We start from the raw sequence: 13,952 nt of genomic DNA, 5'->3' as shown, positions 1-13,952 counted from the left end.
TTGAGACGGAGTTTCGCTCTTGTTACCCAGGCTGGAGTGCAATGGCGTGATCTCGGCTCACCGCAACCTCCGCCTCCTGGGTTCAAGCAATTCTCCTGCCTCAGCCTCCTGCGTAGCTGGGATTACAGGCACGCACCACCATGCCCAGCTAATGTTTTGTAGTTTTAGTAGAGACGGGGTTTCACCATGTTGACCAGGATGGTCTCGATCTCTTGACCTCGTGATCCACCCACCTCGGCCTCCCAAAGTGCTGGGATTACAAGCGTGAGCCACCGCGCCCGGCTAAAAAATATTTTTTAGGCCAGGCATGCTGGCTCACATCTGTGATCCTAGCACTTTGGGAGGCCAAGGCAGATGGATCACAAAGGTCAGGAGTTCGAGACCAGCCTGGCCAATGTGGTGAAACCCTGTCTCTACTAAAAAATACAAAAATTAGCCTGGCATGGTGGTGTGCGCCTGTAGTCCCAGCTACTCAGGTGTCTGAGGTAGGAGGATCGCTGGAACGCAGGAGGTGAAGGTTGCAGTGAGCCAAGATCATACTACTGCACTCCAGCCTGGCGACAGAGTGAGACTCCATGTCAAAACAAACAAACGAACAAACACTAAAAAAACCCCTTTTTATCCCTTCTTTTTATTATTTATTAATTTTTCCAAACAGGGTCTTGCTCTGTTGCCCAGGATAGAGTACAGTAGTGCAATCACGGCTCACTGAAACCTCAACATCCCAGGCTCAAGTAATTCCCCTCCGCATCAGCCTTCGGAGTAGCTGGGACTACAGGCACACCCCACAATGCCTGCCTAACTTTTGTATTTTTCGTACAGATGGGATTTCGCCATGTTGCCGAGGCTGGTCTTGAACTCCTCAAGCAATTCTCCTGCCTTGGCCTTCCAAAGTATTGGCATTACAAGTATGAGCCACTGGGTCCAGCCTCATGATTCTACACCATCCACAAAATCAGAGTTGGGGCAGGGAAGCTCATGCAGAGAGGTTCTCGGAAAGAAAGAAAAGGAAAGGTAGTTAGGGAATCATTTAGAGTAGTCTTGCTGGTATCACCATTTATTAGTGCTCTGTACTTTCCATGTTCCAGGTCTTTGCTCTCACTTTTCTCTTAGCCTGAAATGCCTTTGTTCAGATACCACCTGTCAGATAGCACCTGTCCTCCAAGGCTCAGCAAATCATACTTCCTTCAGTTTTTTTTTTTTGAGACAGAGTCTCTTTCTGTCGCCAGGCGCCAGGCTGGAGTACAGTGGTGCGATCTCGGCTCACTGCAACCTCTGCCTCCCAGGGTCGAGCAATTCTCCTGTCTCAGCCTTCTGAGTAGCTGGGACTACAGGCACGTGCCACCACACCCAGCTAATTTTTGTATTTTTTAGTAGAGATGAGTTTCACCATGTTGGCCAGGATGGTCTCGATCTCTTGACCTCGTGATCTGCCCGCCTTGGCCTCCCAAAGTGCTGGGATTACAGGCGTGAGCCATTGCGCCTGGCCCATACTTCCTTCATTTTAAAGCTCTTTGGTTTCGATGGAACATAGGCAGTGTGGGAAAGAGGAGGGGGAGAAAAGGTCAATATCCAGTTACAGAGAGCCTTTTACAACTAAGGTTTTAGATTTAGATTTTCAGTAGGTTGAATATTATTCAGGGAATGACATCGGCAGAGCTGTGCTTTAGGGAAATTAACCAGACAGCCCTATGTGGAGGGGAGGGGAAGTGAGAGTGACACTGTGGGGTTAGTGAGAAAGCTTCTGTAATAGGCCAATCAAGACACATTGGGGAGTCCTTGCATTTAGGGTATAGAAGGGAGAGGGAGAGCTGGGAGGGGAGAAGGGGAAGGGACACTGTGTGTGACTACTACAGGAGAACGGGAGTAGAGCATCTCAGAACTGAAGGGAGGACCGTGTTCTTCAAATTGGGTAGTCAGAAGGATTAAAGCATGGCTTCTGGCTGTGAGAGACAGGAGCCGAGGGACAGGCCACCGCCTGACCATGAAAAGCCTTCCAGGGAAAGGCAGTGTAGTGTAGTGGTTAGATGCAAGGCTTCTGCAGGTGAACACTCTGGATTTGATCCTGTCTCTGCTATTCATTCTGTTTCACCTTGGAAAAATCACTTAATTTTTGCCTTAATCTGTGCTTCAGTTTCCTCGTGTGAAAAATGGGCATAATAATTGCATATACCCTCTATTGTGTGTGTGTGTGTGTGTATGGTTTCAAACAGTGCCTGGCATGGAAAGTTCTCTATAACTGTTCACTGTTATTATTATGTGTACAAGCTGGACAGTTCTGACTTTATCCTATGGATGACAGGGAGTTACAGACAGAATCCAGTAAGGGCATGGCATGATCTGAAAGAATCTCCTTTTTCACCAAAGGCCAGGTTAGAATCTAAGAATCAGAAAAAAATCATAAGAAAAAGGAAAGTGCTAAGTATCACAGTGAAGTCTGAGGAGAAGAGAGAGGAGGCCTTGGGAACTGCCTGCTAATAGGGCCTTGGTGAGCTGTGAGAGAGTTTTCAGAGGGTGATGGGAATAGAAGGTGAAGTGCAAGGAGCTCGTGGGTGGTAAGAAAATAGAGGGCCTGTGCTTGCTCTTTGAATATTTTGGCCATATGGGGAAGAGAGAGGATGGTTATTAAAGGGGTGGCAGGTTAGGATGGTCTTAGGGAGGAAGAAAAAAGAAAGAGGATAGAGAATAATATAGAGACATTTAGAGCAGAGGTACCCTCAGTGGGTCCTGGAAACCTCTGAGATAACAGGCAAAATGTTGTGGGTATGAATTAGAGTGTCCAGGTTGAGCTTTATCTGGTGGGTTTTGGCAGGGAAGCAACATGTATGCTCATCTGTGGAAGGAGAACTAGTTAAACATTGAAGAAAATTTGAAGGTTGGTAAAGATTTGGAACAGGTGTTGTTGGGAAATAATAAGGGAGGAGTCAAATGGAGGCAAACAGAAGGCTTGCCTTGTATCAGGGAGGGCCCAGCTGAGACAGGATAGCATTGATTTGTTATATAAATGGTTAGTTTGTTTTATGCTCTTTCTCTAGCACCACTTGGCAGCTGGCAGCTAGAGAACATAGGCTTTGGAGTGGTAGTGAAGCACCCTAAAATAGCCAACTATGAGACCTATGCAGAATAAGGAGGTGAATGAAACTGTGAGAGGATTGCAGTAATAGAGTTTAAGGAAAAGGAAGGCAGAGAAGAAACAGACAGGTAGTGGGGAGATAGTGGGGAGCGGAAGAGCCCCAAAGATAGGATGGGGCTGTGCAGAGAGGGCAGTTTCAGCTTTTTGGGATTTTTTTTTTTTTTTTTCTGAGGCAGAGTCTTACTCTCTCACTTAGGCTGGAGTGCAGTGGCATAATCTTGGCTTACTGCAACCTCCATTTCCCAGGTTCAAGTAATTTTTGTGCCTCAGCCTCCCAGGTAGCTGGGACTGTAGGCACTGCCACCACACCCAGCTAATTTTTGTATTTTTAGTAGAGATGGGGCTTAGTCATGTAGTCCAGGCTGGTCTCGAACTCCTGACTTCAGGTGATCTGCCTGCCTCAGCTTCCCCAAGTGCTGGGATTACAGGCGTGAGCCACCATGCCTGGCCTAGCTTTTCAAGATCTTTGTGGGAGAGTAGTAGCTTCAAGCAATGATGAAGCCCAAGATGGGGCAGGCCTGAAATAAACAGTGGAAGTTCTTAACCTATGCATGTGTGATTATGAAGATTTTTTCCAGGCACAGCCTCAAAACTCATTAAAGAAAATTAACCAGACAGCACAGTGTAGATGAGAAAGGAAGAGGCTGACAATATGGTGTAAGAAAGCTGAATTCTTTTTTGCCATAGCAGGAAGTTAGTTGAGAATGTCAAAAATTGATCAAGAAATAGCAGTTTAAGAACTGTATAAATAATCTGAGTCAAAGACAAAAACGTAAAGTAATTGCACAGCTTTTGCAGATGAATGGTTTGTTTGTAAAAGCAAACAGGCCACTTTGAGTTTCATATTTGAAATATTCGAGGCACATTCAGGTTTGGCCTAGGGTTTGGGATTCTGCCAGGTGTATCTCTTCTGCAGGTATTCTTGCTGCTAGGCATGCGATGGCTGAATAGTAAAGCCCAGGGAGGCTGTGAGGGCCGAGCTTCTCCCTAGCAGGGGAGGTAGGTTTTCATCTTTGGGAACAGAAAATTGCCTTTTAGTCAATAAACAGACAGGATGAAGCTCTCTCTGTTACTGTGGTGCACCGGGAATGCCAACTGGGCAGAACAGAGGCAGCTGGCCAGAGAACACAGAGCTCTCAGATTGCAGAGAGGCAGAGGGCTTCAGAGAAGGAAGGAGAGAGCGGGGGAAGAGGGGAAATGGAGAGAAAGAGAAGATGGAGGGGGAGGGAGGAGCAATAGATGCCTCTCTCCACTGCTTTCTCCTCCTCACTGTCTCCTTCCATTTTACTCGCCTATCCCTAAATTGCCCTCTCGCTACTGCCTTCTCTCCCCTCCTTCCCAGACCAGGCTTTTGAAAAAGAGTCTCCACTCGGCTCCACTTACTGCCCTCCAATTAATGCAGCAGTCCACTGAAGATTGGTGTCTGTGCCCTTCGCTCTCTGAGTCTTCCTGTTAAGAGCACCAGTGCCCTCCTCATACTCAGCAGACCTCCCGGTTGCATTGCTGATCCTTATTAAGCTCCTCTTCTCTTAGCTTCATCAGCTTTCTTTTTCCTACTTCTCTGGCTCATTCTCCTTGCTTTTTTTCCACTCTGTTTTTTCTCAGGACATTTTCATTTGGCATTACTTAATTTTTCTAACATTTACTAAGTACTGCTATGTGCCATTCACAGGGCACCAGGGGCAGACTAACATGTAACCTGGGCTCTCAAGGGCCGTATAGTCTAAAAATGGGGAAAAGCAGTGCAATGAAGTGCAGCAGGCATCACGATAAACCTAGGCCACAATAGGGACACCAAGGAGGCTACTGTCAATTCTATTAGACCATGGGGCAGGTTAAGAGAGGGCAGGAAAGTCTCTTGCCTGGACCATTCTCATCCCCCCTGCCTAGTATTGTATGTAATCTCTCAGTGCTCACACTATGAAACAATGTGGTAGCCATGGAGGTGCACTGCTCACATTGCTCGAGAGAATCTGCTGTAAGGAGCAAGGTTGACTTGCAGCCTCCAGTTGCTGTAACCTCTGATCTGCCGTGGTATTTGTACTGAGGCACGCTCCTCTTGGGCACTGGTCAGCCAATGACCAGCAGGATGGCAGTACTGGAGCTGGGTCAGTTCTGCCCATTGTGGGACTTCTCAAGTGGCAGTCTTTGCTCAAGGACTCCCCATGGACCTGGCTGAGACTTTCTTGGGGCTCCACTTCAGTTTAAATCTCTTCCTACCTACTTCTTCTGTTCCCCTCTCCTTTTAGAGGTGTCAGATTTGCATTACCACCTATTCCTGTGCCCTCCCCCTTTGTCCTCTGAGGGTGTTTCTCCCAGAATTTCTTGCATGTCTAATTTTGTCGTGGCATCTGAAGTGACACACAGGAGTAACGATGGGACCTGTCTTGTAGGGGTCTTGTGAGAATTCAAAAAGTTAATATATGTAACATCTTAGAACAGAGCCTGATACACAGCAAGTGCTTAGAAAGGGTTAGCTTTTTTTTTCTGAGACAGTCTCAGAAAAAAACCGTTGCCTAGGTTGGAGTGCAGTGGCTCGATCTTGGCTCACTGCAATCTCCGCCTCCTGGGTTCAAGCAATTCTCCTGGCTCTGTCTCCTGAGTAGCTGAGACTATAGGCATGCACCACCATTCCAAGATAATTTTTGTATTTTTAGTAGAGACAGGGATTCACCATGTTGGCCAGGATGGTCTCGATTTCTTGACCTTATGACCCACCCGCCTCAGCTCCCAAAGTGCTGGGGTTACAGGCATGAGCCACCATGCCTGGCCTTGGATAGTATCTTTATAGGTGTGTGAAAGTGGACTAATATATTTGTAGATTTCAACTTACATTTTTTTCTCTCTAGGAAGCTTCTCAGACCTCTCTAGAATGACTTAGAAGCCTCTCCTGAGTGTTCCAGCAGCTTCCTGTTTTTACTTCTGTTATGATGCATTGTTGTTAGTCTTCATGAGACTGTGAATTCAATAAGGAATGAACTATATATTGTTCACTGTTGTGTATCAGTGCCTAACACTGTGTCTAACTCAAGTAGATGTTGAATTAATGTTTGCTGAATGAAATTGATGATTAGGCTGAGTCTTAAAAGATGAACATTATGGCTGGCTCGTGCCTGTAATCCCAGCACTTTGAGAGGCCAAGGTGGGTGGATCACCTGAGGTCAGAAGTTCAAGACCAGCCTGGCCAATATGGTGAAACCTTGTCTCTACTAAAAATACAAAATTAGCCAGGTGTGGCTGGCATATACTTGTAATCCCAGCTACTCAGGAGGCTGAGGCAGGAGAATCACTTGAACCTGTGAGGTGGAGGTTGCAGTGAGCTGACATTGTGCCATTACACTCCAGCCTGCGCAAAAAGAGTGAAACTCTGTCTCAAAAAGGAAAAAAAAAAAGATGACTGTTATTTACCAAGTAGATGAGGGCTGCTTCTTTCAAGTAGAAAGAATTGTGTGCAGAGGCATAAAAAGTCTGTGCTTTGCAGGGGACTGAAAGTTGTTTGTTATGGCTAAAGAGTAGGATGCAAGAGAGAAGCCTAAGCCAGTATCCAGAGTGCTGGGACATTCATGTCAAACTAAAGAGTTTGAATTGCGTAGACTCACCTCATGCAGGCATTGTGGTATAGGCCATATGATGCTAGTGGGCCCACACCCATCTTTAAGCCCTACCTATATTGTCATGAATGATGTTAGTTCTGCCAACATGTATGGATTACCAAAAAATGGTGAACTTTTCTCCAGAATTTCATATAGAAACATAGGCATCTGTGAACACCCATTTCAACAATGTTTCTGATTAGTCTAGATTTACAAACTGCTTTGGCCGAAATATCTCACCCAAACTATTGGATCTCCTAATGGATCTCCCTGCCTTCACCACACCCATTTCATCTATCCTCTACTGCTACTGTGAGACAGATCTTTCTAAAACTTAATCTGGCCACCTGACTCTACGGTTTAATGTCTTTTAGTAGCATATTCTGTCCATAGGATAACATTCAGATTCCATAGTGTGGCTTACAAGGCCCTTCAAGATTTGGCCCTTTGCCACTTCATCTCCAGTCTCTTCCTCTGTATGTTCTGCATTGCACCCATGCAGAATTGCTTATAGGTCTCAAGAAGTTTTGTGCTGCTCACAACTCCCTTCATGTACACGTTGTTACTGCCTGGAATGTGGTCATCCTTGTCCACTTTTTGAACTTACCTATCCTGTAGGAAGTAGTACCAAAATCATTGCTTCTGTGGTAGGCTATCGGTCATATTCCTTTGTAGACTGCGTGTACACTTCTGTTAGGGCACCTTTCACACTGCGTTGGATTTGTTTGGTTACCTCACTAACTTACTTCTCTAGACCGTGGCTCCTTGAGGGTAGGACCAAGTATTAGTCAAAAAAGAGTCCCTATCACCTATTGCAATGCCTGGCACATGGCGAATACTAAACAGATATATTGGTTAAAGAAAATGGAAGGAATAAAATGAAAGATATTTTCTTTCTCTTAAAAGAGAAGGACGCACCCTCACCATGTGGCTCTACCTGGTGGCCTTCGTGGGCCTGTACTACCTTCTGCGCTGGTACCGGGAGAGGCAGGTGGTGAGTCACCTGAGAGACAAGTTTGTCTTTATCACGGGCTGTGACTCGGGCTTTGGGAACCTGCTGGCCAGACAGCTGGATGCACGAGGCTTGAGAGTGCTGGCTGCGTGTCTGACGGAGAAAGGAGCTGAGCAGCTGAGGCGCCAGACATCTGACAGGCTGGAGACAGTGACTCTGGATATTACCAAGACGGAGAGCATCGCTGCAGCTACCCAGTGGGTGAAGGAGCATGTGGGGGACAGAGGTATGAAATATTTTCTCCTTTCATTTACTTAGGCATGAAGATGCTAAGGATATATATACAGTTGTTCCTTGGTGTCTGTCGGGGATTGGTTCAAGGACTGCTTGTGGATACTAAAATCTGAGGATGCTCAAATCCCTTATATAAAATAGTGTAATATTTAGTTACAATCTAGGCACTTCCTTTAAGGTAATGGATACTTTAAATCATCCCTGGGTTACATAAAATACTAAATACTATGTAAATGATACATAAATAATCGTTATACTGTATTGTTTAGGGCAGCCATCCCCAGCCTTTTTGGTACCACGGACCAGTTTCGTGGAAGACAGTTTTTCCATGGACAGTGGGTGGGGATGGTTTTGGGATGATTCAAGTTCATTACATTTGTTGTGCACTTCATTTATATTATTACATTTTAATATGTAATGAAATAATTATACAACTCACTTATAATGTAGAATCAGTGGGGGCCCCGAGCTTGTTTTCCTGCATCTGGACAGCTCCATCTGGGGGTGATGAGAGACAGTGACAGATCATCAGCCATTACATTCTGATAAGGAGCATGTAACGTAGATCCCTGGTATGTGCAGTTCACAATAGGGTTTGTGCTCCTATGAGAATCTGCTGCTGCCACTGATCTGACAGAAGGCAGAGCTCAGGCAGTAATGCCTGTGATGGGGAGCGGCTGTAAATACAGATGAAGCTTTGCTCGCTTGCCTGCACTCACCTGCTGTATGGCCTGGTTCCTAACAGGCCATGGGCTGGTACCAGTCTGTGGCTCAGGCACCGGAGACCCCTGGTTTAGGAAATAATGACAAGGAAAAAAGTCTGTATATGTTCAATATAGATGCAAATTAAAAATGTTTTTTTAATCCATGGTTGATTGAATTCATGGATATGAAGGGCTGACTGTGTATATCAAAAGCTGGGCTTAGAAGGCCGGCCTTGTCATTTGAAGGACTGTTGAGATCTTTTGTGGTGTTTCATTTCCTTAATATTTATTTTGAAAAATGAGCTGAATAGATTTGAAGCTATTATCTCATATTGCAAGTAGAGTATTTATAAATGTAATCTTTGAAGAGTTGGAGTATGGTGGCATGATCATAGCTCACTGCAGCCTTGATCTCTTGGGCTCAAGAGATCCTCTTGCCTCAGCCTCTCGAGTAGCTGGGATTAGGGGTAATTGCCACCATGCCTGGCTATTTTTTTTTTTTTTTGAGATGGAGTTTCGCTCTTGTTACCCAGGCTGGAGTGCAATGGCGCGATCTCGGCTCACCGCAACCTCCGCCTCCTGAGTTCAGGCAATTCCCCTGCCTCAGCCTCCTGAGTAGCTGGGACTACAGGCACGCACCACCATGCCCAGCTAATTTTTTTGTAGTTTTAGTAGAGACGGGGTTTCACCATGTTGACCAGGATGGTCTTGAACTCTTGACCTCGTGATCCACCCGCCTCGGCCTCCTCTTCAGTAGCTGGGATTACAGGCATGTACCACCATGCCCAGCTAATTTTGTATTTTTGATAGAGATGGGGGTTTCTCCATGTTGGTCAGGCTGGTCTTGAACTCTGGACCTCAGGTGATCCTCCCACCTTGACATCTCAAAGTGCTATATACCTCTTCAACAGTTTTCCATTTTTTTCTTTTTGAGACAGAGTTTTACTCTGTCACCAAGACTGGAAGGCAGTGGTAAAATCTTGGCTCACTGCGACCTCTGCCTCTGAGGTTCAAGCAATTCTCATGACTCAGCCTCCCAAGTAGCTGGGATTACCAGTGTGTACCACCATGCCTGGCTAATTTTTGTATTTTTAGTGGAGGCGGGATTTCACAATGTTAGCCAGGCTGGTCTTGAACTCCCAACCTCAGGCAATCCTCCTGCCTCAGCCTCCCAAAGTGTTGGGATTATAGGTGTGAGCCACCGCGCCAGCCCAGTTTTCCCTATTATTGACATCTTTCATTGGTGTGGTACACTTGTTACAACTGATGAGCTAATCTTGATATGTTATCGTTAACTAAAGTCCATAGTTTACATTAGGGTTAACTTTGTATTATATAGTTCTGTGGGTTTGGACAAATGTGTAATGACAGCTATCCACCGTTATTGTATTACATAGAATAGTTTCAGTTCCCTAAAAGTCCTCTGTGCTTTACGTATTCATCACTCCCCACATTCCTGGCAATCACTGCTCTTTTTACTATCTCCATAATTTGTCCATTTTCAGTTGTCATATAGTTGGAATTGTTGTTTTTTTTGAGACAGAGTTTTGCTCTTGTCGCCCAAGCTGGAGTGCAGTGGTGCCATCTCAGCTCACTGCAACCTCTGCCTCCCGAGTTCAAGCAATTCTCCTGCCTCAGACTCCTGAGGAGCTGGGACTACAGGCATGCACCACCACGCCTGGCTAATTTTTGTATTTTTAGTAGATATGGGGTTTCATTGTGTTGGCCAGGCTGCTCTCAAACTCTTGACATCAGGTGATCTGCCTGTCTCTGCCTCCCAAAGTTCTGGGATTACAGGCGTGAGCCATCACGCCTGGCAGGAATAATATTATATGTAGTCTTTTAGACTAAATTCTTTCATTTAGCAATATGCATTTAAGATTCCTTCATGTCTCACCTTTTTTTTTTTTTTTTTTTTTTTTTTGAGACAGGGTCTTGCTCTGTTTCCCAGGCCTGAGTGCAGTGGCCTGATCACAGTTCACTGCAGCCTCACTCTCCTGGGTTCAAGTGATCCTCCCACCTCCACCTCCCAAGTAGCTGAGACTACAGGTACACACCACTATGCCCAGCTAATTTTTAATTTTTTTCTAGAGGCATTGTCACACTATGTCATTCAGGCTGGTCTTGAACTCCTGGGCTCAACTGATCCTCCTACCTTGGCCTCCCAAAGTGTTGGGATTACAGGCATGAGCCACCAGACCTGTTTTCCATGTCTTTTCATGGCTCAATAGCTCATTTCTGTTTTTTATTTTGTTGTTGTTTGTTTTGTTTTGTTGAGATAGAGGTCTCACTCCGTTGATCAGGTTGAAGTGCAGTGGTGCAATCATAGCTCACTGCAGCACTGAACTCCTGGGCTCAAGTGATCCTCTTGCCTCAGCCTCCCAAAGTGCTGGAATTACATGTATGAGCCACTGCGCGGAGGCTGACAGCTAATTTTTTTCTTGCTGCATAATATTCCATTGTATGTATGTGCCACAGTTTATCATTCACCTATTGAAGGGCATCTTGGTTGTTTTCAGTTTTTGGCAATCATTAATAAATTCTCTTTTTAAGTTCTATTTTGTGTAGATATTATTCAACTCCTCTTTGATTCCTTTCTTCTCCTTCTCCCTTGGTTTTATGATTCAGTAGATCCTGGTGATTGGATCTCCTAAATAGCTCCTCACTCTAGGAGTTGCAAAGTGGCAATGAAATTGCTTCATTTGGCTGGGTGTAGTGGCTACACGTCTGTAGTTCCAGCTACTTGAGAGGCCGAGGTAGGAACATCACTTGAGCAGGAGTTTGAGGCTACAGTGGGTTATGATGGCACCTGTGAATAGCCACTGTACTCCAGCCTGGACAACACAGTGAGACCCTATCTCTAAAGTAAAACCTTGTTTTGCGTGGGTTGCAGGATGTTAATTTTTTTTTTTGAGACAGGGTCCTGCTCTGTCACCTATGCGGGAGTGCAGTGGCATTGTCGGCTACCTTCAGCCTTGACCTCCCAGGCTCAAGTGATCCTTCTACCTCAGCCTCCTGAGTAGCTGGGAATACAGGTGTGCACCACCATGCTTGGCTAATTTTTGTATTTTTTGTGGAGATGAGGTCTCTCCATGTTGCCCATGTTGGTCTCAAACTCCTGGGGTCAAGCGATCCACTTGCTTCAGCCTCCCAAAGTGTACATTAAAAAAAAAATATATTTTAAACTTGAAAATTTACTGATTTGGCTAAAAAGTTTTTTAAATTTAAAATTTACTTTAAAATATTTCTTTCTTCCAGCACTTTGGGAGGCCAAGGTGGGAGGATTGCTTGAGCCCAGGAGTTCAAGACCAGCCTGGGCAACACAGTGAGATACCATCTCAATTAAAAAAAATATTACATCTTGTCTGAGGATGTTCTTAACTCCCCCAGGCAGAGTCAGGAGTTGTGGGTAGTTATAGCCTCTGTGCTGTGCATATCCATTTATTTCTATTGTATTGTTACTGTTTTCCCATCTGTTAGACTGTGAGCTCCTTGATGACATGGGCCTCTCTTACTATTTTCACATTTCCAACTTCTGGCATGTTGTCTGGTACATGTTAAGGGCTCAACAAATGCTGAATGAATCCTCTATATGCATACTTTTGTCTATTATCTTTTTTATCTGTGTCCTTGGTTTCTTACTCCTTCCATTTGAATTTCCAACTACTTGCTGGATTTCTTCATCTGGAAACTCTACTAGTGCCTAAAACTCACAAAATCTAAAGGAGGAGTTGTTGTTTTCCTCTCACCTCTTCACCAATTCTACTTTTCTTTCTAGTCCTTCTCTCAGTTTATAATGTTACTGTCCCTTCAGTTACAAAAACTTTACCTTGGAGTCTTTTTCAATCCTTACACTTTCAACTTTTCTGTATCTCTGTATTTTATGTGACCTCTTATAAGGAGCATATAGCTGATAGAAAAGCTAAACCAGTCTGACAATTTTTGTTTTTTAAGTAGAATATTTATACTACTTTATTATTATTATTATTTTAGAGGCAAAGTCTCACTCTGTCATCCAGGTTGGAGTGTAGTGCCATGATCAGCTCACTGTAAAGCTGAATTCCTGGATTCAAGCCATCCTCTTAACTCAGCCTCCTGAGTAGCTAGGACTGCAGGTGTGCACCACCATACTCAGCTAACTTAAAATAAAAAATATTTGTAGAGTGGGTCTCGCTGCGTTGCCCAGGCTGGTCTCAAACTCCTGGTCTCAAGAGATCCAGATGGCGTGTATTTCCAAAGTGTTAGGATTATAGGCATGAGCCACTGAGCGTCGCCTTAATTATTATGTTTGGATTTATTTCTTTCATCTTTGTGCTTTTTATTTGTCCCATTTTTTCCTGTTTCCTTTATTTTTTGAATTGATTGAATTTTTTTTTTTTTTTTTTGAGGTGGAGTCTCGCACTGTTGCAAACTGTAGTACAGTGGCACGATCTCAGCTCACTGCAACCTCCGCCTCCTGGGTTCAAGCAATTCTCCTGCCTCAGCCTCCTGAGTAGCTGGGACTACAGGCGTGCGCCACCACACCCAGCTAATTTTTTGTATTTTTAGTAGATATGGGGTTTCACCATGTTGGCCAGGATGGTCTCTATCTCCTGTCCTCCTGATCTGCCTGCCTCAGCCTCCCAAAGTGCTGGAATTACAGGTGTGAGCCACTGCACCCGGCCTTGAATTGATTGAATTTTTATTCCACTTTTTCCACTACTAAGTTGAAAGTACTAGAATATTCTCTATTTCTATTTCTCTGGTGGTTTCTGTAGAAATTTTAAGTGCATATGTTGTTCATCAAATGTAAAATTCGTATCTTTACTTTTCTCCTGAGTAATCCGGAGCCCTCCGAACACTCACATTTCAGTCATCCCTCCTGACATCTATGCTACCGGTGCTGTGTATTTCAGTTCTGTTTTTTGTCTCTCCAATATGTAATGTTTGTTTAGATTTATTCTCTTTTTATCTTTTTCTTTTCTCATTGTTCCTTCTTGAATTTTCCATCTAAAATTGCTTTCTGTTGGCCGGGCGCGGTGGCTCAAGCCTGTAATCCCAGCACTGTGGGAGGCCGAGGCGGGTGGATCACGAGGTCAAGAGATCGAGACTATCCTGGTCAACATGGTGAAACCCCCTCTCTACTAAAAATACAAAAAATTAGCTGGGCATGGTGGCGTGTGCCTGTAATCCCAGCGACTCAGGAGGCTGAGGCAGGAGAATTGCCTGAACCTGGGAGGCGGAGGTTGCGGTGAGCCGAGATCGTGCCATTGCACTCCAGCCTGGGTAACAAGAGC

General features: G+C 44.8%; 1 protein-coding gene across 3 annotated transcripts in view; it reads left to right on the top strand.

Annotated features, from left to right (window-relative positions):
* HSD17B6 (hydroxysteroid 17-beta dehydrogenase 6) overlaps nt 1-13,952 on the top strand; it is a 41,385-nt gene that overhangs the window by 13,794 nt on the left and 13,639 nt on the right. For all 3 annotated transcript variants that reach the window (XM_032290265.1, XM_032290275.1, XM_032290286.1), the window contains one exon: nt 7,633-7,964. In XM_032290265.1, coding sequence (XP_032146156.1) covers nt 7,633-7,964 — 332 coding nt within the window. The remainder of the gene's footprint in view (nt 1-7,632; nt 7,965-13,952) is intronic.

This window comes from Sapajus apella, unplaced genomic scaffold (genome assembly GCF_009761245.1).
Source record: "Sapajus apella isolate SASKATOON/1434 unplaced genomic scaffold, GSC_monkey_1.0 scaffold2, whole genome shotgun sequence".
In the NCBI taxonomy this organism is placed as follows: domain Eukaryota; kingdom Metazoa; phylum Chordata; class Mammalia; order Primates; family Cebidae; genus Sapajus; species Sapajus apella.
The sequence above is the reverse complement of the archived record's forward strand: the minus strand, read 5'-3'. Positions and strand labels throughout refer to the sequence as shown.